The 26,787-nt window shown below is 36.2% G+C and overlaps 3 protein-coding genes across 9 annotated transcripts in view; 1 reads left to right on the top strand and 2 right to left on the bottom strand.

Annotated features, from left to right (window-relative positions):
• Nucleotides 1-5,322, bottom strand: part of LOC139980239 (large ribosomal subunit protein uL6-like) — an 8,242-nt gene extending 2,920 nt beyond the window's left edge. Inside the window, exons 1-2 of one of the 2 annotated variants that reach the window (XM_071991770.1) lie at nt 5,230-5,322; nt 3,967-4,023 (exon numbers count right to left, since the gene is read on the bottom strand). In XM_071991770.1, coding sequence (XP_071847871.1) covers nt 3,967-4,012 — 46 coding nt within the window. In that variant the 5' untranslated portion in view covers nt 4,013-4,023; nt 5,230-5,322. Of the gene's footprint in view, nt 1-3,966; nt 4,024-4,887; nt 4,934-5,229 lie in introns of those variants that run through there. The other variant, XM_071991769.1, reaches the window with a different exon arrangement.
• On the top strand, nt 5,323-15,747 carry LOC139980235 (protein YIPF5-like). Of its 4 annotated transcripts, none has more exons than XM_071991766.1 (7): nt 5,323-5,452; nt 6,298-6,439; nt 7,689-7,858; nt 8,963-8,997; nt 9,723-9,833; nt 11,780-11,961; nt 12,920-15,747. In XM_071991766.1, exons 2-7 carry the CDS (start codon nt 6,315-6,317, stop codon nt 13,080-13,082), a joined length of 786 nt encoding a protein of 261 aa, XP_071847867.1. In that variant the 5' UTR covers nt 5,323-5,452; nt 6,298-6,314; the 3' UTR covers nt 13,083-15,747. The 4 variants fall into 4 exon arrangements, with proteins under 4 accessions (XP_071847867.1, XP_071847866.1, XP_071847865.1 ...); XM_071991765.1 differs by lacking the exon at nt 5,323-5,452 and adding an exon at nt 5,563-5,716; XM_071991764.1 differs by lacking the exon at nt 5,323-5,452 and adding an exon at nt 5,580-5,873.
• Nucleotides 15,748-26,787, bottom strand: LOC139980234 (U3 small nucleolar RNA-associated protein 18 homolog). Of its 3 annotated transcripts, none has more exons than XM_071991761.1 (14): nt 26,493-26,787; nt 25,678-25,901; nt 25,399-25,490; nt 25,205-25,258; nt 24,479-24,549; nt 23,421-23,563; nt 23,034-23,117; nt 22,465-22,636; nt 21,523-21,623; nt 20,819-20,909; nt 19,612-19,735; nt 18,736-18,907; nt 17,484-17,626; nt 15,748-16,806 (listed from the first exon to the last, which is right to left on the bottom strand). In XM_071991761.1, the coding sequence occupies exons 2-14, from the start codon at nt 25,885-25,887 to the stop codon at nt 16,782-16,784; spliced, it is 1,482 nt and encodes a 493-aa protein (XP_071847862.1). In that variant the 5' UTR covers nt 25,888-25,901; nt 26,493-26,787; the 3' UTR covers nt 15,748-16,781. The 3 variants fall into 3 exon arrangements, with proteins under 3 accessions (XP_071847862.1, XP_071847861.1, XP_071847863.1); XM_071991760.1 differs by having other exon boundaries at nt 26,531-26,787; XM_071991762.1 differs by having other exon boundaries at nt 26,605-26,787.

Genomic DNA, 26,787 nt, shown 5'->3' with positions numbered 1-26,787 from the left:
TACTTTGTAGAAAGACACAAAGAAAGGAAATACTATTAAGAATTGGCCTTCTGTGCACAATCATCCAGTTTGTCATTTCTCACTAGACAGTACTATAAATGAGTCTGATAGACATCAATTATCACTTTTTTTTTGCCTTTTCTTCTTTGAAAAACTTCCTTTTCACGCTGGGGAGAAAATATAATCCAAACATGTTTTGAATTTTTGTGTCTTTTCAGATCTACAAATAAAGAGAGGTAACTGAAGGACTATAAAGAAAAAAATAATAAAAACAATTTAAAAAAAATATATAAAAAAGGATTGTGGAAGCTTGCTACATACTTTTCACCACTGATTATTAAAAGCAAAAGGTTCGCAAGACCATTATCATCAGTTGGTTTGTAGAATATCATTAACCTTAGGGCAATCTAACTTGAACTACTGGGTATTACTCCACAAAAGTTTTAAATTAATTAACAAATCTCTTTTATACTTTTAGTTATTTCGCTGCATCTATAGAGAAAAGAAAAAAAAGGATATCACAAATTTAAACCCTCTTTAGTCCTTTTAAAGATCTGAAGTAAGCCTTGACTAGTTAATCCAATGAACCTGCATTACTAATGAAAATCTTCTCGCAAAAAAAAAAAAAAATTAACCTTGAAGAAGGCTATCATATCAATAACTGAAGACAATTCAGTAATCCTACAATGCTCCTGTCATCCCTTGTGTACTCAACCCCTCCAAATATTGCCTTATGCATGAGATGCTAGTAATGGTGTGTGCTTGCTGGGGCTAAGCTCCTAGACCAGTATGCTGGGAAGCCATATACGGTATACGGCCTAAATTTTCACAGTAATATTAGAGGCAATATAAGTAATGTTGCACCATTGTGTAAACAGCTATTAAGCTAGGCTATAGTAAAAGCACAAGATGCATGCCTATTAGGTCATAACACAGGGCAATACTACACCGAGGTCTAATCTATATGGTAACCAGTGTTGGATTTTCAGGAATTTGAGAAGGTTGTCCGAAGGACTACCAGTTTCAAGGATTTTCAAATATTTGGTAGTCCTGCAAAAAACTTGGTAGTCCTTCCAAATTTTCCACCAAAATTGCAAATGAACACAAATAATACAAAACAAAACATTTTGGTGCTCAATCTGATTGTGTCAACCAAAGCTTTATTAGTTTAGCATATAACCATGTTATTGTGTACTGTTTTCAAAACGTGTTTGCACGGGTATCCGGGTACCTTGATACCCGCCCGACGCGATACTACCCGGTTCCTTATTTATTACCCAAATACTACGCAGTGTGATTTTTTTGAGGGCAAACCTATGGTTAGGCAAGATATTTCCATTGAGTTATGCTACCATGTGGTCTAAAATAACAGCAATAACGAAAGAATTCCAGCATTGTTACGAACACAGGATTCTGGGTACGGGACGCAATGTTTTGGCCAGGGATGCAAAATCTTCAAATTGCTTGCAATCCCCAAGTACACACTCACAACTAGGTCAACGGAAAACATAACAAAACATATTTTTGAATGAACATCTTTCATTATTTCTTTTTCTGACAAGAATCAAAAGTTCTCCTACTCCTACAGATCATTGAATTTGTTTGAAAATAAATATATATCATAACAATCAACCGCAAGGTACAGGGCTACCAAAACTTCATTACAGAGATTTTCATGCTAAAAATAGACAATGATGCTTTACCAAGATTCCCGTGATTTGATTGGCTAATAGTCCCTACCGATTGTCTGCAAACATTCTTGCAGTTTTAGTGCTCAATGAACACGAAGTAAGTAAGTAACTTGTTTAACAACAATTACTTGCAACGTTTACTTTTACCTGTGTAGAGATAACGAAGCTTGTGGTAAAGACTATCATAATGTCTGCACTCAAATATCATACCGTTAGGCCTTGTCTCATATTTGTTACGTACATTTTGACAACAATCACTGGTGGTACGAAGATGCATTTGAATTGTATCTGAGACTATCACGTAGGGTTTGAGCGATATATCGAAAATTATTATTATCGCGATAATTTTTTTTTCAAAACGATATTTTTTGAGGATTGAACAAATGACGATAATTTCAACTTCATTTACTGACTTTTGAACTTCGAAAACCCGACCTTTACAACACTGACTGTATAGAGAAAAAAACTGAAAATCAGTAGAGAAATTACCAATGTGTACGAACAGTAAGTTGGTACACCTTTCAAACTTTAAGAAAGATCGAGCAAAATACTTTCGAAAAATTCACGCGAAACTGGCATATCGTGTTAAATGCAACTAATGCCATGTAAACAAGACTCTAGTTCATCCATTTATGAACAAACCATCAGACCACATCTGGTGTGAAGCGCAGGGAAAAGAAAGTATTTTCTAGAATTTCCACAAAAAAAGGAAAAATTAATATCCTACCATAGTTAAGTGTAAAGCATATAGCCTAACCACTTCGTCGGTTACGGATCTCACGTAACAACAGAAACACAACTAATTGTATTTTGCGAAGTTGACGTTTTCTAGAAGGACATGGAAACAATACTTTGAAATAAGTTGATCATGCCAAGTGGCCTAAAACATGGGATTAAAAGGTTTACTTTCATAAAGATGGCCATACTTTAGCCATTGGGCCTTGATATCGTGCTATGTCTGTACGTTATAGACTGTGCCTCGTGTATCATGGGGAATAGATTGTTTTGTTCATGCAGAGGAGTCGGTTGGCTTTGAGGTGTGTTTTACCTACCTTAATGTTACAGGGATATTTACCTACTTTTCTTGAACGTCTAAGATAATATTTCGCATAACTTAACCGATCCTTTACTGACTGACCTTATTAATTCTAGAGTGGAGCCAAAATAGTTTACTACATGAAAAGTTTTTTGGAAACGTGCCAAAAATGTTCAGGGTAAACACTGCATTTGTAAACTGATGTACGTATAGTGCACGCTGTTCCTTGTAAGGCAGTCTAGAAATGGGGCTTTGCCGAACGAAATTTGTTTCATAATATCGACAGTTTTGTTGTAACTTTTTAAAGATTGTAAAACAGATTTAATCTCTTTTCATTTCATCACGTAATATAGCTACTCTAATTTGTCATTTTAAAATTTTCATCAGTTTCCGTTTCGTGACAATTTAAATTAAAAGTTGTCAGTATTTTTTTCGCTAATAACATTACTGTATTCCATGGATACCTTATAACTGCGTCACAAATTCAGCGGTATAAGCTAGATTTCCCCAATTGACTTAGTGTGCTGTTAGGCAACCATGTGGTCGAAGATAACAGCAATACTGAAAGTATTCCATGGATATCTTATAACTGCGTCACAAATTCAGCAGTATAGGCTAGATTTCCCCCATTGTCCAGCAATGCATTTTCACTCGGCCTATAGACTGTCAGTGTCTGATCGACTGTTGTTACAACACCGTACAAAATGCATTGCACTGACATTTAGCTACAAGTCTCATTTGTTTTCTGGGTACATCATTAGAGACTAACGTTAGGCGACTTTATTAGTGAAAAGTTTTTTCTAACAATGCTGTAAAGTTAATATTTCGCGCATGTTTTTAAATAATTCATGTTTGGTTTGGGTGTTATTCAGAAACTATTTAATTAAATTGACTTTCGTTTTTAATGAAATATAATTAGGCTCAATAATTCTTCAAAGCCTTCATTTTTTTTGGTCGTCCGAAGGACAACCAACCACACAACATTTTGAAAGATTTGGTAGTCCGACGTAATTTCTAGTCGTCACGGACGACCGGACGACCGTGAAAGTCCTACACTGGTAACAGGTGTGATAGAGTGATTGCTACCACACTGCATTAGACTATACAATGGGTCACTGTAAGGTCAACATAATTAGCATGGACCATACCAAAGTCAGGATGGGGATGCCCATAGAAGCCAGATCTAAACACTGGAAAGCACTTGGGTCACTACACCTTTATGAGACATGCATAACTCACCATCCTTTGGTATCTTGACCGTTCTATCTGAATGTATGACCTTCATGTTGAATGGTTCTGAAAAGAAAACAATATGAGCAATGTCACTGTTAATAAAGATGAATTTATGAAATGAAAGATGACAATTATACTATCAACAGGGAGTAATTATTCGGTATCGTATCGCAAACTAATATGTAAAGATGAATGACAGTTATGAACCATTTCATTTAATAAGACGAATCGAGGCATTTAAAACTGATACACAAAAGATGAACACAAAATTGTTCCCTGAGGAACAATAATACTCCACCACAGTTCAAGATGTAGTCATGCTGCATCCTTTCTTATTGTATACATCCAACCAAAATTGAAATTCTGTTTAATCATTCCAAATAGTTAACAAATAACAACATCTGTGGCAGTTTCCTTACTGTAAGCAAGGTGGCATATGAAAAAGTCCCTCCAAAAGGATTCAAACAGACTATGTGATGTTGCATTTCATAGGGCAAACTGTTTTGGGTCCATGGCGAGAGATATTGGACATGGGAACCCAACAGAGACTGTTTCCCTTGAATCATATTTAGACATATTTGAAGTCCTGACCTTGTGCCCCTAGGCCTACAAAGGCTTGCTATCTCAAAAGGCAAATGATGTTAGTTCTGGACTGCTCCTCTGTCCTGGATCAGCAGTCTGAGGATCACAATGACTAGGCCTAGACTATGCTAACATGGTATCACTGAATGAAAGCCACTATTTAGCCTGCAAGTCTGCATAAGCCATGTTAATCCTCACCAAGAATGGAATGTAATCTAGCTAGCCTAGGCCTAATATGTGGGCTTGCCCATAGGCATAACTAAAGCAGGTTTTCATTAGGCCAAAGTTCCATCTTGAGCTACTGTTTGCAGTAATGTTAAAAGTTGAAGAGAAGTAATGGGGTACTTGAAAATCTGCAGTGCGCTTTGTTATTCATACAAAAGACTCGACATGTATGTAACGTTAACCTTACTTAAATAAAATAGCAGTAGACTAGTTAGTAGTTGTGCAGTTATGGCTAGGCCTACTGCAGAAACACTGATAATAATATTACTAAGTTAGTCCGACGTTAGTAAGCATATGTGTTTGTCAGGTTTGGTTTGTGACAAAATTTCACCAGTTGTGACAAATAGTGCCCTAAATTGTCTTAAAATATAATGTTCTTCAAAATCAGTTTGGACAGGGATTTGCAAGTGTGATATCTAAGGAGATTTTAGAAGATACTAAAAGCGGTTTCGTTTGCCGTACCATACACATCGAAGCAAGACCAGAAAAGACCGGTCAAAGGTTAAATGCAGATATACGGTATACTGCAGTTGTTGGATGTAATGAAATTTCTAAATGGTGTGTCGGTATCTTCCATCAAATACGAAATACCTATTCATTATTTGATTGGTGATTCAAGAAAAAGGGAAATATGCTGCATTCAATTTGAAACTAGAAAAAAATATTCTTCAAATAGTTGTTTTGTGTAAGTCATATTGTCTTTGATATTATAAGAACGACTGCAAAAAGAAATATTTATTATATATTTTATTATTGTTGTAGATACGGGCAACACCCATATAACTCAAACAGTATGTAGATAAAAATATCTTCTTTAGTTTCTGCGGCGGATCGACGTGTCAACAACATTTAATTCTACTGTGTACTGTATCATGATGTTCCCGTACTTCAGCTAGAAGTTGGACTGAGAGGATTTCACCGGCAGAGCTTTCCTGCTAAAGCTTACGAAGTGACTATTTTACGTTTGAGATGAAATACGTCTAATTTTAATTCCGAACAATATAGGACTTGCACCGACACGTGAATTACAAGACGCATGCATAAGTAATTGAACTGGCCGTTTACTCTGACTAGTCTTAGCAGTTAATTTTTCGCAAATTATTAACGTTAGTACTGCCTATTCTAACGTTACTAAACACTGGGTCGCTTCGCTAGGCCTAAACTTGGTGTTTACAGAATAACTCCTGACAGTAACCCAAGGCCTGATGATTTAGTGCAGGCACTAGATTAAATTTAGGGTTATGTTTCGCCTACCTAAGGATATGAGATGATATTGGGCTGTTGATTAATGCAGTAGGCCTAATGAGCTTCTTGCAGGGAATTTTCCAGGTTGTCCAATGCGGTTGAGCTCTGCAAAGAGACAGCTTATTTTGGACGAGCCAACAACAAGCAAATCACACACTTGTTAAGGTCTCTAAAACTAGCAGTCAGGCAGTCTTTTCAAAATTTTGCTGACATTACAGAATATGCATATTACCAGTCCGATTCAGATGTAGCATAGATTAATTGATCTCGTTCTTCTTCCTCCAGTTACACTGATACTGATAATGGCAGACTTTGAAGGAAATCAAGGTTATGGGCAAGTGATGGACCAGCAAGGATTTTACCAGTACAACTATGATGATCAGCAACAGGGATATGATATGGGTTCACAGCAGGCTGATCAACAAAAGTAATTGTCTTAAATTTCATTATTCTATTTCAAATTGAGATTTACAGGGAAATAGTGGCATAATTGACAGAATGAAAATATTCATACCTAGGCATATAGTCAAACTTTTCTCCCTAACTCATCCCTTCCTCCTCCCTATTGAATGATTTGTTGAAAACAAAAATGATAATGTTTCCTTCTTTATACACCTACCTCAATTAAAAGCTTTAATTGGTAGCGTGCCAATTTGCAAAACATACATTAAGGATGGTTAACCATTGACACAAAGAAACTACCTTGTGGACCCTGTTTGAATATATGGAAGCAACAAGAGGTAATCAAACAAAGATTGTCATGATGTCAGGCACTGAATCAATTCAGACTATTTTTTTTCAAGTGGCCTGTTTTCTATGTTGATTGATATGTAAAATTGAAATGTTTACTCACAAAAAAAGTATTGTATACCATCAAGGCAAAAATGTATCGGCACACTAAACGTGCCTACAAAGCTTGAAGTCAAATCGGAAGTAGGTTAGTGAAAACATCTCTAGATTATTTATAATAATCCCAGAAAATTACTAAAGCAATTTAGTGGACATCCTCTTGTCTCCAACGAAGCAGTAGTGACTGAGATGGACCATTGTTGAAAGTAACTATGAGCTATAATGTGACGTTAGGTTGCTACCACTCACCCTATGCCACACACACATTTTGTAGTCATCGGGTTTTGATGTGATGAAATAGCATAATAAAGTTGTTGTTTAAGTTTTGTTTTCAGTGTAAAGTTTTCCTATTCAGTGGCATAGATTGCAGTGAATATTCCTGTTGTGAAAGTTGGTTGGTAGTATTGTGCAATTGATTCTTCTGTGTTATAAATTGTATTGAGAATCAATTTTCTATGTATAGAAGACATCTTCTCATTGTTTGTGGAGAAACAGACCATTGAAAATATTGAATCTTTGATTTTGAGCTTCAAGGTTTTGTTGCTATATGAACTATTCTTTTTTGGTATGAGACATTACATTCATGTTCAATCTCCTATCATGCATTTCAGTTGCAAACCTTATTAATACTGTTACACTTAGACTTACAGTATTTTGACTATCATAGTCCCTTTCTCATCTGAACAGTAGCATCTCATTTATATGAGTTTTGTTTCATCTGATATAGACTGGGCAACTACTTTCTCTGGACATGACATCTCCCTTACGATGTATGTGCAGGGTTCTTATGACTGTTTCGTTTAACAATGTTTGATTTATTTTTGCAGTCCATATGATTACTCACAGTCTCAAGGATACGGTCAGCCTGCCGCATATGATCAGGTTTATGCTGGGGCGCCCTCACCCTACACTGGAGATATCATGACACCAGACCCTATAAACAGTGGAGGTGGTGGATATTCTGACAGCTTTGAAGACGAACCGCCCTTGTTAGAAGGTTAGTCATGTCCACTATGCTAGAGACCAGACAGACACATCAACTCTACTAGACAGAAAATGTCTCATTTGGTCAAAATACCTCGCTGATTTATGTATAGTCTTATGTTTCTCTATCACGTAATGTAATTGCTTAAACACCTTACAAAATTTTCAGTTGTAAGAAATTTCTTCACCTATTTCCCTCCCTCCCTTCCCCCCCCCTCCCTCCCTGTCATCAATTACTCCTCCAATCTTGCCCTACCTTCTTACCCATTGCATAAAAAATAGTTATAACCAGCAATGTTGATGCATATTACGGTTGCCTTCACAGTAGACCCATCATCAACTGTTATTCCCCAACAAGATCTTACCTATAAAATAAAGTAAACTGAATATTTTCACTTAACCAAGGAAATATTACTTAATCTGGTGTAGATAGGCCTAGATTTCACAATTTCACCACTTGCTAAAAAAAAGTACAAGTGCTTAAAAATACAAAAAAATTTACTAGCTAAATGACTGGTTATATCCGGAATTACAGTACACATCAGTTAAAACTGCACCGGTTTACGGGAGCAGCCCAATAATATTTGCTAATAATAAGCTGTAATAGCCTAATAGGTATGATGTTAAGAATGTAAATTTTAGACCGACATTGTTACTCAACAAATCATGCGTTTATTTTCTTTTAACGTCTACCGGCAGAAAAAATGCAAGTGTCTTGTTTTTGCACTAGCAAAACAGTGAAAAACCACTGGCATTTAACCAGTAACTAGCCTGAATTTTCGAGGCCTGTACAGAATAGCAAAGTAGTTGGATTGCTGTGTACAGTTCAAGTATGTTTGGAACCAAAAGTCATGAACCTCAAATTTAAAATCGCTCCTCAAATATGTAAACACCGGATATTTCTATGTAACCTGATAAATTGTTCGCATAGCTCTCCTCCTCCATCTCTCATCATCTTGTTTTTTTTTTGGCAAAGAGATTTTATGGCTATAAAACCCAGAGGTCACTGGTTTGAGTGCAGTACCAGCCATCAATTTCTTTGACCTTTTCCTTTGTTTGGAATATCCCGTTCTATACTCCATTGTTCATTAACTTGTATTGTTTTCTCATTTAACAGAATTAGGTATCAACTTTGAACATATTTATCAAAAGGTAGGATATATTTTTTCTTTCTCTCTATTAGCTCTACACTCTCACCAACCTTTCCATCCTTTCAATGCATACGGTTTCTTCATGTATACATCTCTTCCCTGGCACTTTCTAGATTGTAATGAATAATATAGTTTTATCGTCGGGGTCTAAGTCCCATCCTCCTACCATCGTTACTCTTGTCAGAAATTACTATCCCAGTCCTGAGCCTTATTTATTTTTATTATAATGATTAGTGACCTTAACTATATCGCAAACTTGGTACCGCATTGACTGTGCAATCAATGAACCCAGGAAGTTTGTAAGACTAAATATTAAGATCCAAGGTGGGCCTATAAGATGTCCATATGTAAGAGGGAATGATTGGACCTCCAATTCTCCTTTAAATTCCTACTCCCACTTGCTCAGTTCAAGCCCATCTCTTCTGTGTTTTTCGAAATTTCACATAGTTGGAACTGAACCACTGTGTTCCACACTGAAGTCCAGCTAAGTGAAGGCTAACAATCTTTTCAAACAAAGCACCATCAAATCCAGGATTGATGAATATTTCACTTTATTTAGTGTCATTTGCTACCAAGTTTTATTCAACTTGTCAGAGTCTGAATAAACGTTTGTTTTATCATTCTCATTCTCCTACACAGGCTCTCTAGTGGATAAGCAGTTTGCTAACAGTTTTATTTTATTTTATTTTGTTTTATTATTCCTAATTTCCTTTGTTTTATGTTTAGACCTTATCAGTACTGAATCCATTAAGAGAAACTGATCCAGCAGCTATCGCTGATTGTGACTTGGCTGGCCCTTTGGTCTTTGCGCTCGCCTTTGGTGGATCACTGATGTTGGTAAGCTTTAGACAAAAGCTTTTTTCCTGCTATTAATTGAATACAATTTTTGAATGAAAACAGTTAAAACACATATTTCTTATGCATCAAAATTATATACTGTAATGATTCTATCTGAGAAAGTGAAAGGAATTCTCCCAAGAGAAACTGTTGTAAGAACCTGCAGTTTGTGAATAGCTGTGGCTAGAAAATTTGGCAGCTGGTTACATTGTGTGTTCTGTAAATACCAGGCCTCGACAAATACGGTCGCCAACTCGCCAATGGCGACTAGAATTTGCGACTGGCGAGCAAAAACTGCATTACGTTCAACATTTTGGCGAGTGGCTCATTCGCTCACTGCCTTTATACGATAGGCTTACTGTTAACTTGTGAGCCAATCAACAAAGGCCTATTGCCTAATGTTACACATCACAGTAGAATTATCAAGTGCACTGTTACAAGTTGGTCCTAAGGAGCAGCTCTGTTCACCAGCTCGAAACTAATTTGATACTAATCGACTAAATGATGCACGATAGCCTCGATCGGTGTAACCAAACTGGAAAACTACAAACTTAAATAAATGCGTAACGACAACTCAAACAGGGGTAACGCATGAATGTCATGTTTTCAACACTTTTGACGAAGCACAATTTAAATAGATCGTTTTTGCTGTAAACAACTAACAGTAACACTACACCGCGATATCCTAAGTTAGGCCATACTACCTAGGCTTATATCACACAAACACTTTGCGAGAAAAAATGGCGAGTAAATTTATTGTTTTGGCGAGTAGAATTTTAAACTCGGTCGCCAGTTGGCGAGTAGTTTTAAAAAAACTTGTCGAGGCCTGGTAAATACTATGTTTTATATATGAAAATGAAGTGATAGACAGTGTAGTTGCAATGTTTCAAAGTCAATTGTTACCACTATTGTGAGGTACTCTTAATATAATCAGCCCTCAATAAAAAAAAATGCCGACACTTTTACACACGTGAAAGATGGAAAGACCAATATTGTATTCTGAGACACTTCCATAAGTCATTTGACCATTTATTGGAATTACAAAGTAGATATCAATCGTGCAAAGTTTGGGAAATGTTTCCTTACTCCTTACATTTGACTTGTGACCATGATCAAGGAAAATTCTTATTCTTGTGAAATCTGGTCAAACTCAAACCATCAATGAAATCACATAATTAGCTATGAAGGTTGAAGCTATACCACAGAGCAAACTCAGAGAAACCATCATTACCATCGTCTATTGAAAGAGCAGTTGTACTCATAGCATCGTGAGGTCACCGTATATCATACTACTTAGAATTGCACTCTTTAGTCAAGTGTGGCCGTAGATATCAAAGCAAAATTACCATTACTTTCCATAAACAGATGGTAACGTTATGCATCTTCCATTGCAAACTTCCTCAGATGCCTATGTGGCCACCTAGCCTCATAGAGCATAAATGCCTGTCAATAACAGCCAAGTCAACAGAAGAGTTTTACAATAGTTTTAAAGGAAACACTTGATTTTTTATGTATTTTCTTCATTACTTTATATGATCAGATGATCATGCAATGCATCTCTTAATGCAAATTTCCGCAGATGCCACTAATGTGGCTGTCTAGCCTCATAAAACTGCCATTCAATCAAGTCGTGTAAAAGTAAGTTGGCCTGACGTTTCGATCCTAGCAGGATCTTCTTCAGAGACTAAATGACAAGTAACAGTAACAGAAGGTACAAAAACACGCACAGAATACAGACAGGTTAATGAGCACGGTGAACATAATGAGATACATGTAAGGGCATTAGTAGACAAGGGATGGAGGGAAGAAAGCAATGGGAAGAGGAGAGGTAGGAGATAAACAGTGGAGGGACAAAGAGAGGATTAAAGGAACGGGGTAGGGAATCGAGTCAACAGAAAAGTTGCAACAGTTTAAATTTTTTTTTTAATTTATGCATTTTCTTCCAGGCTGGAAAGGTACAGTTTGGTTACATATATGGAATCGGTGGCTTAGGATGTCTGGCTATGTGGATGTTGCTGAATGTGATGAGCATGACTGGGTGTTCAGCCAGTGGAATCATCAGCGTCTTAGGTTACTGCCTCCTCCCAATGATCATACTCAATTTCTTAGCCATTGTGATATCTTTACAGTGAGTGGCTTTCCATTTCGATTTCATATTATTTTACCGATGCTTCTTCTGATGCTTTTAAATTGGAAGTGCAAATATACAAAATATAAACAAAAAATTTTGGAAAGTAGAGAAAGTTTTGGTATAAACTAGTCATGACTTTGCAATAAGTGATTTTGTAAGGAAAGCAAAAGAGGGAGATTTTGGTGTAAATGGAGGAGAAAAATTGCTTCATATCTGCTTTTTAAATATACAGAATGAAACTTGGTTGAGATTCCTTGACATTAGTGAAATATGTAGTCAGGGTCGTATATATAGCGTGTCATAAACAAGAGAAGTTAGGGAGTGCAGGTCATGATCTTTAATGTTCACACTTTGTGTAGCAGTTTAAAATGCTCTGAATTTAACAAATAAAAACAATGTTGTTCCTGTGTACAAAAACTACTATTCATCTCTACAATTGCATAGCAACATGATCACTTTGCGATGAAGTACCAGTTAAATTATTTAAATTATTCCCTGGAGTGGGAAAGGGTCAAGTTGAAATGTTCATCATTTGATGTCAAGAGAAGTAAAACATAGTTATGGTATGGGTCTGCTTCTTTGATTGGAAGAGCTATCTTGATTCTATCTTGTAAATTGTGGGTTTTTACTATTTACCTTACAAAGAACTCAGTGTTAAGTGTTTATTTTACTGAATGTTTTGCCCAAAGATGTGTGTGAAATGTATTCCATGTGCCAGAATCAGCGAGCTTGCAGTAGGGTTTGGTTTGGAAGGGAAAGAAGTTTAAGTCTTTTGTCAGTAAAAATCTGTAACAACTGTTAAGTCAAGAAAATCTTTTTACCCCTCTGCTGTTCCTGTTTACACCACTGTAAAGTATGTAAGCTTTCCCTAAACATCGCAGACCATAAGAAGACTCAAATTTTTTCTCACCTACTGGTTAACAATATAATCTTTTTTCTACTTATCCACCTTCAGAGGAATATTCGGAACGGTTGCGTCACTTCTGACGATAGGCTGGTGCAGCTGGTCAGCCTCCAAGCTATTCGTCACTTCCCTGGCGATGGATCAACAACAGCTGTTGGTGGCTTACCCCTGTGCTCTCCTCTACGGGGTCTTTGCACTCCTGACAGTCTTCTAAAGTGAATCGATGATCCACGAAAACTTCTCGATACGAAATCAAACAATTTTGTCAGCCAAAGATGCCCTACTCTGTGTCATGATGAGTTAAAAAGTTAAAAGTTGCTTTGATTTTACCTTTTTGAAAGCAACTATAATAGATCTGCTATTTATGACAACATGAGGCTCTTGTGAATGACCATCTCAACTCTCCACAGAGTACTATATATAAGTCTTGTGTGCTTAGTGTGTGAAGAGCGTCACGTATTGGTCATGTCTAAGAAGACAAGTCTCATGTGCATTGTGCACAGTATCTGTTACATATTTATATATTCAGATGAATGAGAAGGTGCAGATAATAATAATTTTCAGTTCTTATATAGCGCAACTAACAATAAAGTCTCGCCGCGCTGACAACTTAGCCTTGGTCATTGGTAACTTGTCACACCTACACGCCAAAGTGTGCGCAATTCAATCAATCTCTCCTGGGGCACCACAACCACGTGTCTCCCGGGGGACTTCCCATAGGGTGCAGCCACAAACCGGCGCTAGCAACTATATTTATAAGTTACCTCGCAAGTCAGATAGGCAGTGATCTTTCTGTTTCACTGACTAACTGTTAGGGAAGATAAACTTACATATTACCCAGCATAAAAACTTAACCATATTGTGTGTAATACGAGAAGTCTGTCCATCAGATGAAAATTTTCATCGTTTTTAGACTAACATGGAGAAAAGTTGTGAACTGCTCCAGTTTGTATTGCGGTAAGTGAAATAAGGTTTTCTTTGGAGACGAGTCATATGGATGTGAGAGGTTCATCAAATTCTATGATAACATGTTAATTAATTCATTTTTGCTATGAAATAATATTGTTTATGAAAGAGTGTAACTTCAACTGAAGTTATATAAGTTACATAAGAAACCAAGCTGCTATATTGATGGACATCTCATAAAACTTCCATCAAGGAAACACAATATTACACAATGAGTTCTCCTATTATTGGACACATAAAAATAAGAGTAATTATGCTAATGAATTCACTTGTTCCATATGCATAAGGGCTACATATTCATAATACATATATTAAGTACAACTGGCTGCCTGCAAACATCCAATAATTTATGATATGCTTGGTTTGGGTTCTGAAAGATGATTAATTGGAATAGAATTGCCTGGATAAAATTCTTAATTTCTAAACCAGACAATCTGGGGTAAATATTTCTAAAAGTTTGCACGCTTTTCAATTCTGTTGATCGGTTTACAGAAATCACACTGTTACACTAGTCTCTTTTCTGTCACATATTCTACAGCATTTAGTGTATGTGAAGTTTCATTGAATGATCACAAAAATGGAAGTATTGGATATTGAATACGTTCCATTCTTGATTTGGTTGTAATTGGGAACTGCATGAGATGTATTCGCATGTGTGGAGCTGTAGTAATAATAATAATTCAGTAATCATATACTGTAAGAGAATTTTAGGTTAAACAAGACTGTTAACTTTCTGATGGTTTTTTTGGTCTAGTTTTTGGAAGGAGGGATCGACTTGTACACAAAATACACTCTAGGATTCTGTGACAACAGTTTATCAGAAGTCAAATCTTCAAATAGCTGAAGACTCAACATTTCAAGTGACAAATGGTATTAAATATTTTGCTATGATCTGTTTTGGACATTGGAAATATTTCACAAGATTAGTAGTTCTTCTGCAGATTTGATAACCTTATGACTCAAAAATTTTGATTAGTTTCTATTCACCTTTGAGAGGGCTTCTAAATACATTGTAAGTTGAGTCGAACAAGAAACCACTTGCTTTTGGTAGATCCTTCATGATGCTACATGTCGTTCATGTGCAAATGTCTCGGTTTGTTTGTGAGTTCAGTTCACGCATATATTCCCGATGGAACAATTGTTAGGAGCCAAGTTTCCGCTAGCTTTTGTTCTTAATAATTTTGTATAAAATTGTAACACAGGAAGCGTTGACATACGGGCAAGCCATTATAGGAGGTTATTGCTGCAATCCACTCGCTTGGGTCAAAGGGTCTCCAAACCTTTGGCATATCAAAATTGGTTAAAAGGTTTTCAAAAGTACTTTGCTTGAAGTTTGCTAGAGGTTGGAAGCCCTCCAAATCTTTTCCAGACATTGATGAATTTTATACTACAGAAATAAATGTGTTAATGAAGGAAAATGCTTTGAGGGTGGTGACAGTAAGTTTTAGTTTTGGGTGACCATTATTTGACTTTCTGGCATATCTAGCAAGAAAAAAAATGAAATTGTGACAATTAAAGTAAAGATGTTGAAGTCAATGGTGATATAAAGCATACAGGGTCTGCTTGGTGCGGTGCTATCTTTTAGTGCAAAGTGTTTCTGATCTCTCATTCATAGTGTTAAAAGGTTTCTTTCTGGCGAAAAATTTACTTACAGACAATTTCTGGGAAGGTTATGTCACATTAAATGTGTTAGAGTTATTGTAATCTGTCCTCATCTATGTTTTCAAACATTTCCCGGGGAAATATTCTCCCTTTCCTCCAGACCCTGATTGTTTGTTCTGGGCAATTATGATCAAATTAAAATTGCTCTTGTTAAATAATGTAATAATTCATAATGTTAAATATGGTTATATAAAACTAAACAAAATCTTTCATATTAATTACAACTGAATAAACAGAACTAGTACAGCGTGTGCTTTGTGTCATGACCTTTATTTAATTTCCTTACACATTTCAATATAAATATTGTCTGCATTGATAGTTTTAGAAGAAAAAAATCATTCAAAGTTTGAAAAAAAGAAGTTTAAAGATATGCCCTCTGTTTGATTAACAAGATGTGCCTCACTTCTGCCACTCAATAAGATTTACCATCTATAAGATATATCTTGAAAACTTTCAATTTCAAAGGCACTTTAGAAACTTTGCCAAACTTTTATTGTGTCTACACGTCTATTACATAATGTGTGCCCCTAAGACACCTTGTGTATCTTACGATAGATAATAACACATTCCACCGGAATGTAAGCAATCTTGAAGTAACTGCCTAAACATCCCAGGGTATGTAATCATCTGCTCACAGAAAAATGAAATGCCAATTTTGGTGCAGCATGTGCTATTTCATATCTTGGGTACCCAATATTGTTATTTTGTCTCCCTCTTGCCCAACTCCCACCATCATTCCCTCCCACCCCCTCCTCCTTTCCTCAATTAAAATGACCATTTCTGGTTTTTACTCTAAACCATACATGTGAAGATAAGAACAGTTCTGTACTGCACCCACTCCCTTTCCCCTTCCTGCAACACTCCATGCCTCTTGAAATGTTTCTTCCATTTTGCTCAAAAGTTTAGATCATTTTATGCCAGTTAATGATATCAGACTTGTGATAATTGAATAAGTGAAACTTCACCATATTCTCTTAACATAACAAGGAATGAATAGCTATGCAAAAGAGATACCTCCGCTCTAACAAAATGGCTAACAGAAACGCTAAATATTTCAAACGCCAATTAGGAGATACTGAGGGTGACATCCATCAATAGGACGGCTGGTTTTGTGGAGGTGGTCTTCCACAGGAAGTTCTGCAGGCTCATCCCCTACTGGTTCTGACAGTTGAGTCTGATGGAGGTCTGCAGCGAAGTCTTCGTTCAGCCGCATAGAAGAGGGTTTAATGAAAACCCTTCAAGGGGAAGTTCATCCAGTTATGGTCGGCTTCTACGTGAGAATGGTTCAGTAGCTACTGTAGTGCTTCAACCTGCAAAAAACATGTAGAGATCAGAATAATATAACTCATGGAAACTTGTAGAAATATCCAGATTGCCTAAAACCGGTATAGTTTGAAAAGGTATTTGTTCAACTTATATTGAAGTGATTTTGTAAAAAATGTTTTGAAGTTATTTCAACACTTCAAGTTACATTACAAAGTAAGTCAGGTTTAGATTCAGATGTTGCACAAATCACCTTTTTCTTACAATTTCTTTTTTTTTAAACCTTGAACATGGCAAAGTTGATAAAGTTGGATAGCACAGAATACACTATTGTATACAAATCACTAGAAAGCATTCAACAGACTGTTGTACATACAAAGGAAGCATTTTAAGGTTTAAGGATTTTTTAAATACCAAGCAAGAAACCTAAAACAAACATTTGTACACACAAAGTATGAAACATGAAACAGAATGTGTTGTACACAACACAAGAAAGCATAAAATGGCATACTCTAAAGACACACATACACATACACCCACACACATAATACAACATATAAACAATCAAGAATTATCTTACAGACTTATTTACAGCAATACAAAAACAAATGTTTCACAGTAGAGCCAATTGTGCTCACCTTTACTCACATGATGAATATGTGATATAGAGATCACATTACAACAAATAAACAACAACAACAAGCAAGTAAAATGAGCTACAGACCTGAAAAGAAGAGCTCGTTCCTTTGAAGATCCAAGACAGAGATACCCACTATTTGGAGAGAAGTCAATCGCTGTCGCACATCGGACAAAATTCAGTTTACTGTCACCAAAATTTGGAAAGGCTTCATAAGATGGAAGATGAATCTATGTAGAAAAGGAATACAAAGTCATATTGTTATAAGTCTCTTAGCTAGATGGCTATCTGATTGTATGTCATTATACAACACCTAATTGTATTCTGGTCATTTGATTGGTCAATTGTGCCTCGTTGAATGGAACATTCCATCTTTCAACTCATGAAATATTTGCACTATTGCACTCATAACCATTCATTTATTTGTATATTATACAACACCTAATTGTATTCTGGTCATTTGATTGGTCAATTGCTCGTTGATTGCATGCAAAATGCGCTCTATTCCACTCTATGAAATAGAACCATGGGTTAAACTTTTTTGGTAGCACTTTTTTCAATGGTAAGAGAGCAGAGAAACCTGTCTGTTCAAAACCTGTCTGTTCAAAACCTGTCTGTTCAAAACCTGTCTGTACAAATATCTAATTTTGAAGTTGTTGTATAAAACAAATAATGAATGGTTTCCATTCTTGCATGCGCCTTGTTGAATGGAACATTCCATCTTTCAACGAATTAAATATTTGCACCATTGCACTCATAACCATTCATTATTTGTATACTATTACATGGTTTGGTCATATTCTTGAAGTACAATCTACCACAAAATTGCCATTTTCATGTTTCCAGGTTCTCCAACACATATTTTTTGTACTACAATCTGGTTTCATTCTCGGAGCAGTCACACAAACAAACGTCTCAATTGTGTCCAATTTTGAAGGACTTTATTCCATTCATTTTCCCTTTTTTTTTCCTCAGCAGAACCTCCATTATTACCATACAGAATATGCTGCTGTTGATATAGTCAGTGTTGCATATGCTTCAATGTGCCTCTTGAAGAAGTATGAATAGCATACACTCACTTCAAGGTTGATTAAACTCCTGAAAAATGCCTTAAATGCTGGAATTAAGTCTTGAAAATGTTCCCCTCCCAATCCAATGTGTCTCATTCTCCACTCCAATCCCTTCCCCTGGAATCCCCTTCCACACTCCATCCCTCTCACTCCCCTTCCCCAACTCCACAATCCTTCTCCCAGTCCAACCAACTCCTCCTCGTCATCACTGACTGTATATTTGCTGGCTTACAATACTGAAACTGTACAATATAGGATACAAGTCTTACCATTTTGACAGCATTGCTTTCGAGCCTTGAAGCAATGCCGAGGATTTCGTTGCTAGGGGCAAACTTTGTGGCGGTTACATTGGTGGTTAAATTCTTAATGATCTTCAAAGGCGTTGGTCTTGTTTTCTCAAAGCATCCTTGGTCATACAGGTTTACAATACCAGAGTCAGATCTAAGTCAAGTTAAAACAAAAGTAGAAGAAGAAGAAAACATTCATCATTAACCGTCAAAATCATTAATTAGGTTCATGCTGTATGACTTCATGCAATGGTGTTATGATAAGTATCAAAATATAATGGGAGATAAAAATATATGTAACTTGCAATATGTTACTATTCACTGATGACCTAAATGCTAATTCAAATAGTTTGTTCCATTTCATTAATTAGCCATATATCCACTTCCAACCAGTTTCACTCATTACAAGTGCTAACATTCTTTAATGTTTTAAATTTTGTTTCTGTGGAAAACTTAATAATTCTGGTTATGTTCATCTCTGTTTCTTGTCAAATATATTACAGCTTCAGTTTATTTTTGGATTGAAACCTAACCGAGTGATGTAATATTTTCAAACAATTGGACATCCCTCCCCCACCTTCCCTCCCCACCTAGAGATCAATATGCTCACAACTGTGTGGCTCTTCATAATTAAAGAGGTTTGATCTGCCTACTCTTGCACGGTCATTTTGTTCCCAACAAAATTTGTTTTATTTGTAAATCTTTTGAGTTTTTTTTTTCCAATTACATTGTTCCGGATTCAATTCTTTTGGACTATTAAGGTAACAGAGTAATAATGTAAGATGGAGCACAGCATGTTTTAGATACCAATGGATTAAAAGAAATAAAGTAAGAAAGAATAACAAAAAGAACTCTTACCCTACTGCGATGTACTGTCCATTGTCTGAGGCCGATATGGATGTCCCCAAGGTACAACCATCATCTTCAAACATGTGAACACAGCGTCTGTTATTCACATCCCACACATAGACTTTACATTCATCTTTAAATGAAACAATAAATTACTTGAAAATTATTTTGGCAATGAAAAGAGCTTAAGCCTGGTATTAAATGGCATTATTATTAATGCCTCCACCCACATTATGTCACATTAATCAAGGGTGCAACCACCATGTTTTTTGTTACTGGATGGAAGGCACATATGGTATGTCTTTGAGGGGGGACGGAGTCTCAGGGGAGAGAGTGGGTTCCTGTGGAAATTTTGGTAAATATGAACAGATGCTTAGATGCAAAATGTTTTGGAATTTACTGTTTAGATTGAACCACACATATATGTTCTTTACATGTACTGTGTACTAGGGTTGTTTGTAATATTGTCTGCTAGTGGGGGTGTGATTGGGGGGAGGGGGGATCAGCCCCCCCCCACAAGTAAACATGCTTGCACCCCTGACATGAATAATTCACATAGATACTACATATCATATCTTGAATGATAAGAATGTTCCACATTTGTTAATTTTGCAAAAGATCATTGACATTGATAAGGAATAGAATTAGCTTCTGACAAAGCTTTTCAATCTCAATTTCTTTCTTTCTCAAAAAGTAACATCACAAGCTGAAATTAATTTCAAACAACAGTTTCAACATACTTTGTTGCCCAGCTATCAATTTATTGCATGAATAAGAGCGAAAAATAAATTATGATTCCATCTGCACGCTTGTGAAACAGATTTAGCAACTATTCTAGAAGGAAATGCGTCGATCGTAAGTGGAAAAGTATCCCATCGAAAATAAATCACGACAGTTTATATTTACATGATATCTCCATATTTCCATTGTATGATATTAAACCATCACAGCAATGCAGGATTTACATGCAAATCTTGATGTGTTAATCCGGCTTTACTGCAAATCTTTTCCTATACTGTGCAAGGCTCATTTCGAACACTCCAAAGACGTTCTTGTTTAAAGAGGGCCTGACATTTCGATCATAACAGGGTAACTTCGAGTGATCAGTTTGTCATCTTCCTATTATTGAGTCAATAGTCAGCAGATTTGGTAGAAACTGCTCAAAATAAAGGACCCCCCCAAAAAAAAATCAAAGAGCAGCTTTAAAGACACTCACCTCCTACAGAGAAGAGTCTAGATCCATCAGAAGAGAAGCATAAATCCATCATACGACCGTTCCCTTTGAACGTTGAGATGTATTCTTTACTCTGAGAAGTTCAAAAGTATGTTCATATCGCTCAATAGATGTACAACAACACCAAAAGGGCTCAACATTCACAAAATGGGAAACCTACATAATTTATGGCAGATGCAAGACATCGTGGTGACAAGATATGGATACTTACTCTGTCCATGTTGGAGTTAGATTTGGTAAGAGAGAGAACTAGAGTATTAAGCAATCTATTTTTTGTAAAGTCACAATTTATGATTTATATGATAGTGGCTTTCGTGTAGATTCATATTTTTGGTAAAAATTACTTTCCTCTGTAGATAAATGATTAAATTTTTTTTAAAGAACAGCAACAAATTTTTGCTCAATTATAATGACACCATTCACTTTACTGTTACCACATGCATTCACAAAATATCACTAAATTTGAAAAAAAAAAAAACACAAAAACAAACCTATTTTTGCCATTTAAACTGCTATGAGGATTTGGTGTTTGCCTAACAGTTTAAAAAATGTCGACCGACTTTGATAAGAAAACTTCAGCCGCCTGAATATCCCTAAAATAATAGATAACGAATTACATCGAAATTTCATCTCCATGCCAGGACTGCTTGAATGGCATTTGACAATGACAGAATATCGGTACGTACCTTTGCAGAGACCAGGTAGATGTTACCACATTTCCCTCTGAATGCTAGTAATTTGCCATCAGGTGAGACACGAAACAAAGGGAATGACCGTTCTGGGACACCTATAGTAGGAATGAAAGCATAAACATGGTTAAAGAACTGCACTATATGAAAAATGTACATTGAAATTTGTTCCCGGTGTAATGATCCAAACGATATTCAGTAAGGATCAAAAATTAAATACAAAAGAAAATGAAATTGTCACATATGTAGTCATGTGTTTATCCATCTAGTTTCTGTGCTAAAACAAGTTTTGTGCTTGATAAGTCCATACCGTAGATGTAAAAACTATACACACTCACGTTGGAAAATATTTTGCCCTTTTTTTCCATCATCTAGCTTAACATGACAATTCTTCATTCTTTACATTACGACATATTCAATGCACCAAACTGTACTAGTCTACGACCATACAACAACCATACATATTCATCTAGTTACCTTTGATTTGAGGGATCTTGTGTACTTGTAAAATATTTTGCCTTTTTTCGTGATCTAGCTGAACATGACAATTCTTCATCCTTTACATTACGACATATTCAATGCACCAAACTGTACTAGTCTACGACCATACAACAACCATACATATTCGTCTAGTTACCTTTGATTTGAGGGATCTTGTGTACTTGTAAAATATTTTGCCTTTTTTCGTAATCTAGCTGAACATGACAATTCTATATTCTTTACATATTCAATGCAACACACTGTCCTATCTCCTACGACCGTACAACTCAACATATTCGTCTAGTTACCTTTGATTTGAGGGATCTTGTGTACTTGTAAAATATTTTGCCTTTTTTCGTAATCTAGCTGAACATGACAATTCTATATTCTTTACATATTCAATGCAACACACTGTCCTATCTCCTACGACCGTACAACTCGACATATTCGTCTAGTTACCTTTGATTTGAGGGATCTTGTGCACTTTCCCCGTCATCATGTCAAATGAATAGAACCACTTGAACTCTGAGCTCATGATCACCTCGTTGCCATCCGCAGAAAAATGTGCCGAATATATCGGAAAGTTTTCGAGGAAGATGCTCTGTATTGCAGCGTTTTGCTTTCCATCCACCTGAAACCAAAATTTGTTTTTTTTGTAAACTTGACGGAACAAAGAAATGGCTTTTAATTTCAGTCATTAACTAAAAACTCTGTTATATGGAATCTTTCAGTTGTTCCTATGTCCACGAAAAGGTATGGCCTTGCCTTCCCCTCTCCTCCCTCCCCCCAAAAAATTCTCACAACTTTCGGATATGCTCAAAACCTACATCAGATATAACCATAAGGAAATATTTGTCAAGAAAGAACACTGTTGTGCAGTTTATTTCTGTTTTTAAAAATTTAACTATGCCATTCTGCTATGCTATGACAGATGAATTGCTCCATAGAAATCTTAATACACTTCTTGCAGATTTTGCTGGATGCTAGAAAACATTTGCAGTCAGTATTTTCAAAGATCTAAACCTTACCTGGAATAAGCTGAGTGTCTGGTCATATCCTGCTACCAATATGACCTGGGCAGTCTTGTGAAATTCGACAGATGACACAAATTTCTGGGAAAGGAGTGGGGAGGAAAAAATATTTCTGTCAGTAAGATAAGTTTGGAATAAAACTTGATTGAAAGGTTCCTGTCTTTGAAGTTTGCATCAATATTTTCTTTATCTTTACTACAAACTGTTATCTATTGATAAAGCATTACCAATATCAAATTTAAGTTTAGTTTAGTAGGCACATACAAAGATACATCAAATGCTGTTGCAGGTCTTTAATATGTAACCATCTGAAGCATTCCTAAAATCCGCTGACATTTTTGGAAAGGACGACTGACTCAGGCAAATCGATCCAATTTGGTTTACCTTGTTTCTCCTGGAAATGTTAGCGTCGTTACAAATCTGAAAGTCGAGATGTCCTTTTGGGAGTGATGCAGATGACGTCAGATAGGTCCCCGTCCTCCTCGAGAGTGGAATGAACGTCTCCTCCTCGCTCTCGTCATCAGAATCTGATAGAAGAAAAAAAAACAAAGAGAAAAAACTCCAATATGTAATATTCTTGATGATAATGATACAAGAGATGATTCAAAGAGCAGTTGTTATTGCTTTGACTTCTGTATTCAGAGTGTCTCATTATAACACACTCATTGTTCTTAACTACTTCTACTAACATGCGTCATATACAAACATTCCTAAGAGTGACCACAGCCCCAGGCTTCTTAGGGTAGGCTGGTGGTTACAATAGCAGGACAAATTGTGGTTGCTTAAGTGTGGTGTAAAATACTGTAGAATGAGTACAATATGTTACAAAATAGTTTTGAAATATTTCTTTGTCCAATGAAAAGCATTTAACTGTTCTCACTGATAATATTTAGAAAGTTGAAGGAAAACAGGGAGAGGAAAAGGAAAAGAACCCAAACATTATCTTTGCTTAAACGGTATTGACACTTGTGCTGAACAACCCTCCAAACAGGCAAGGTTAACCATTGTCCCAGTTATTTGTTTATAACATCTTGTATGCTTCTCATTTAATAGTGCTTAATTTGCAAATTAATATCTACTTATGAGAGATAAAGAACCATAACCTATACACAAGAGATATGAAATTTGAGACAGGGCTATGTAATTGTAGAGATTTACACAAAGCTGTCACATTTCACAGGTATAACACATGTGGAGAGGTAACCATTTCAATCGTAGATAATCTCTTTGTATATAATAAGGGAATGAATGAGGGATTGTGGGTTGAGGGGGGGGGGGGGAAGGGATTTAGATAACTAATATCTCAAAATTTAGCTGAAATACTTATTAGCCAATCTTCTTTACTTCAGAATAAGGAGCAGTGAGCACTGCTCTACAGATCTGATGTTTGAAGGAAGAAATTCAGCTGGACCGAAGACACATTATGCAAAACCTTTGCTTACCGCTTTGTTCTTGTAACCTCTCAGACTTTAAGAGAGCCCACGATGGTCTTGGGCCAAGAGCTCTTTCAAACCTAGAACATAATAATACTCTGATATTAAGTTGCAGTCAATTTAATGTATGGTTGTTGATTGCATTTGCATCTTAAAGGGATCTTCCAGTACTGTTTTAAACTAACAGCATATAATATTTTTTTAAATGAGGGTCACATTGCCTGCCCATGGAATATCCCTCCAATTTACTTCACCATTAGATAAACTTGAAATGTAAACTAATATGATTGTATGTTGTATTCTGTCATGACTGTCTGTTGCTATGTAAAACAAACATCAATACTTAGTCTAGACCTACCAAGTATTCCAGTGGTTGTTAAAAGCCTAGCCTACTTTTGTTGTTAAGAATCAAGATAGCGCTGTCATTATCATTACTTCTGATAACAAACTACTGTAATTGTGTTCTTGAAGAGAAAGGAAATCTTCATTGACTTTTGTGGAGGCAATGACAACAAATTGCAACACAATCTGGTTAGAAGTGAAATATATATATATGGTTGGCAACCCCCTAATGTCATCTTTAAGCTGATACCACTGTTTTATCCTTATGAATGTGTCAAGTGTTCCACAGTATAGAATGGATGTCAACAAAGCCATTTTCAAACTGTGCTTTTACACTTTGTCACAATCAATCCTAATATGTGGACTGGATGAAATAAAAACAACTGGACTTACTGCAACTGCCTGGCTTTTTCTCTACCGGAATCCTGTTCGTTCTCAATAGTGTTTCTGGAAAGAAATATGCAGATTGCAAGTTGAACATACTGTAGAATAAACATTAAAGTATTCATCATGGTGTTTATTTACCATATAATACTATCTTGGTTCCTTGATTTCATGAAATCATTAAATTATCATAGCACACAAACCTCTCGGAGTTGCTGTCATCTTCATCTTGCCAAACTGGTTTCGGTCTTTCTTCTTCCAAAAGCCCTTCTTTGATGATTTCTGAATCCTTCACCTGAAACAAACAGGAATTCAAAGTTGTCTGAGAAATCGTACACCACTTTTCAAACAGGAAAGGTTTCCAAAGTGGTGCTTGAGTAAATTTACAACGATGTATGTTTAATTATTTTTTAACCCTGTAGCACTAGAAATTCCATATTGGATGGGAATAAACCAAGAGAAGAATGAAGGAGACTATATACCTCTGTATGTTGTGATGTAAGCCTTTTTTCTAATAAAGTATCAAGGAGTAGGTTTTCTCCACCAAACACTTTTGATTCCAGATATGATTCTTCTTCATCCTTTCTCTGTGGGAGACCGAGAGCTTCTTGAGAAGGAGCTGACTTTCTTTTCTTCTTAGGTGACAGTTGTGTGCCTGCATCCACCACAAAGTTGTTGTTCTTCCTCAACATTTTATTTCTAGGATCTAAAAAGAATTGAATTCCAGTATAACTCTATATTATATTCTATATGCAATATTATTGTTGTTTTAATAAGAACATAGCAAGCTTTGAAAAGTAACATCATCAATGGACTTCCCTTTCCTGCAAAACACACTTCAAAACAAGCCAGCACACACTTCTAGTTTTGGCTTGCATTCCGTTGCTACATGGTAAAATCATGAAATTACAAAACATGTGTCATAATCTCATTATAGTTCTGCCCCATGAAGTCTCTCAAGTTTTCATATCTTGCCTACACTATAAAATGAGTATTCATAGATTGAAGTCTATGAGGAAAGGATCATTTTGTAGTCAATTTATCTCATGACAGTATTGGGGGGGGGGGGGGGTGGACGGGTGGTAGGTCTATGTAGGCCTGGAATTTAATATGGAAAAGAAAAGCTGTTCGTGTTAGTGATAGTACATGCAAATTCAATGCATATCCGAGACATTAAAACAAATACAAATACATTTTGTAGGGCAAAAAAGGCAGACCGGATCGACAACAGCCGGCGCTCCCAGAGCATGCAACATTGTAGTTTTATATATAACAAAATCTCGACTGGGTGGCGTACGTGGGTAGCCTAAGATCGTGATCAGCGGGAAAGCAAACCTTCGTGAAACTGCTACCGATGCTCAAGTGATAAGAAATGATAGTCCGATAGTCCAGAAAGTAACGGCATTTACCAACTCGGAGGGTATGCGAGGTATTTGCTTGCTGCCAGAAATGGAAACCTCTCGAACTGCATTAAAGTGTTTTAACAAGCCACAACTACAATCCGGTGAGAGTTATAGTCTGTCTATGCTCAAACTCTTACTTGGTAAGATAATCACGAGGACATCAAAATGTGGTTTGCGTTAAATCCTGAG

This window comes from Apostichopus japonicus, chromosome 14 (assembly GCF_037975245.1).
Source record: "Apostichopus japonicus isolate 1M-3 chromosome 14, ASM3797524v1, whole genome shotgun sequence".
Taxonomy (NCBI): Eukaryota; Metazoa; Echinodermata; class Holothuroidea; order Aspidochirotida; family Stichopodidae; genus Apostichopus; species Apostichopus japonicus.
This window is presented reverse-complemented; position numbering and strand designations above follow the sequence as displayed.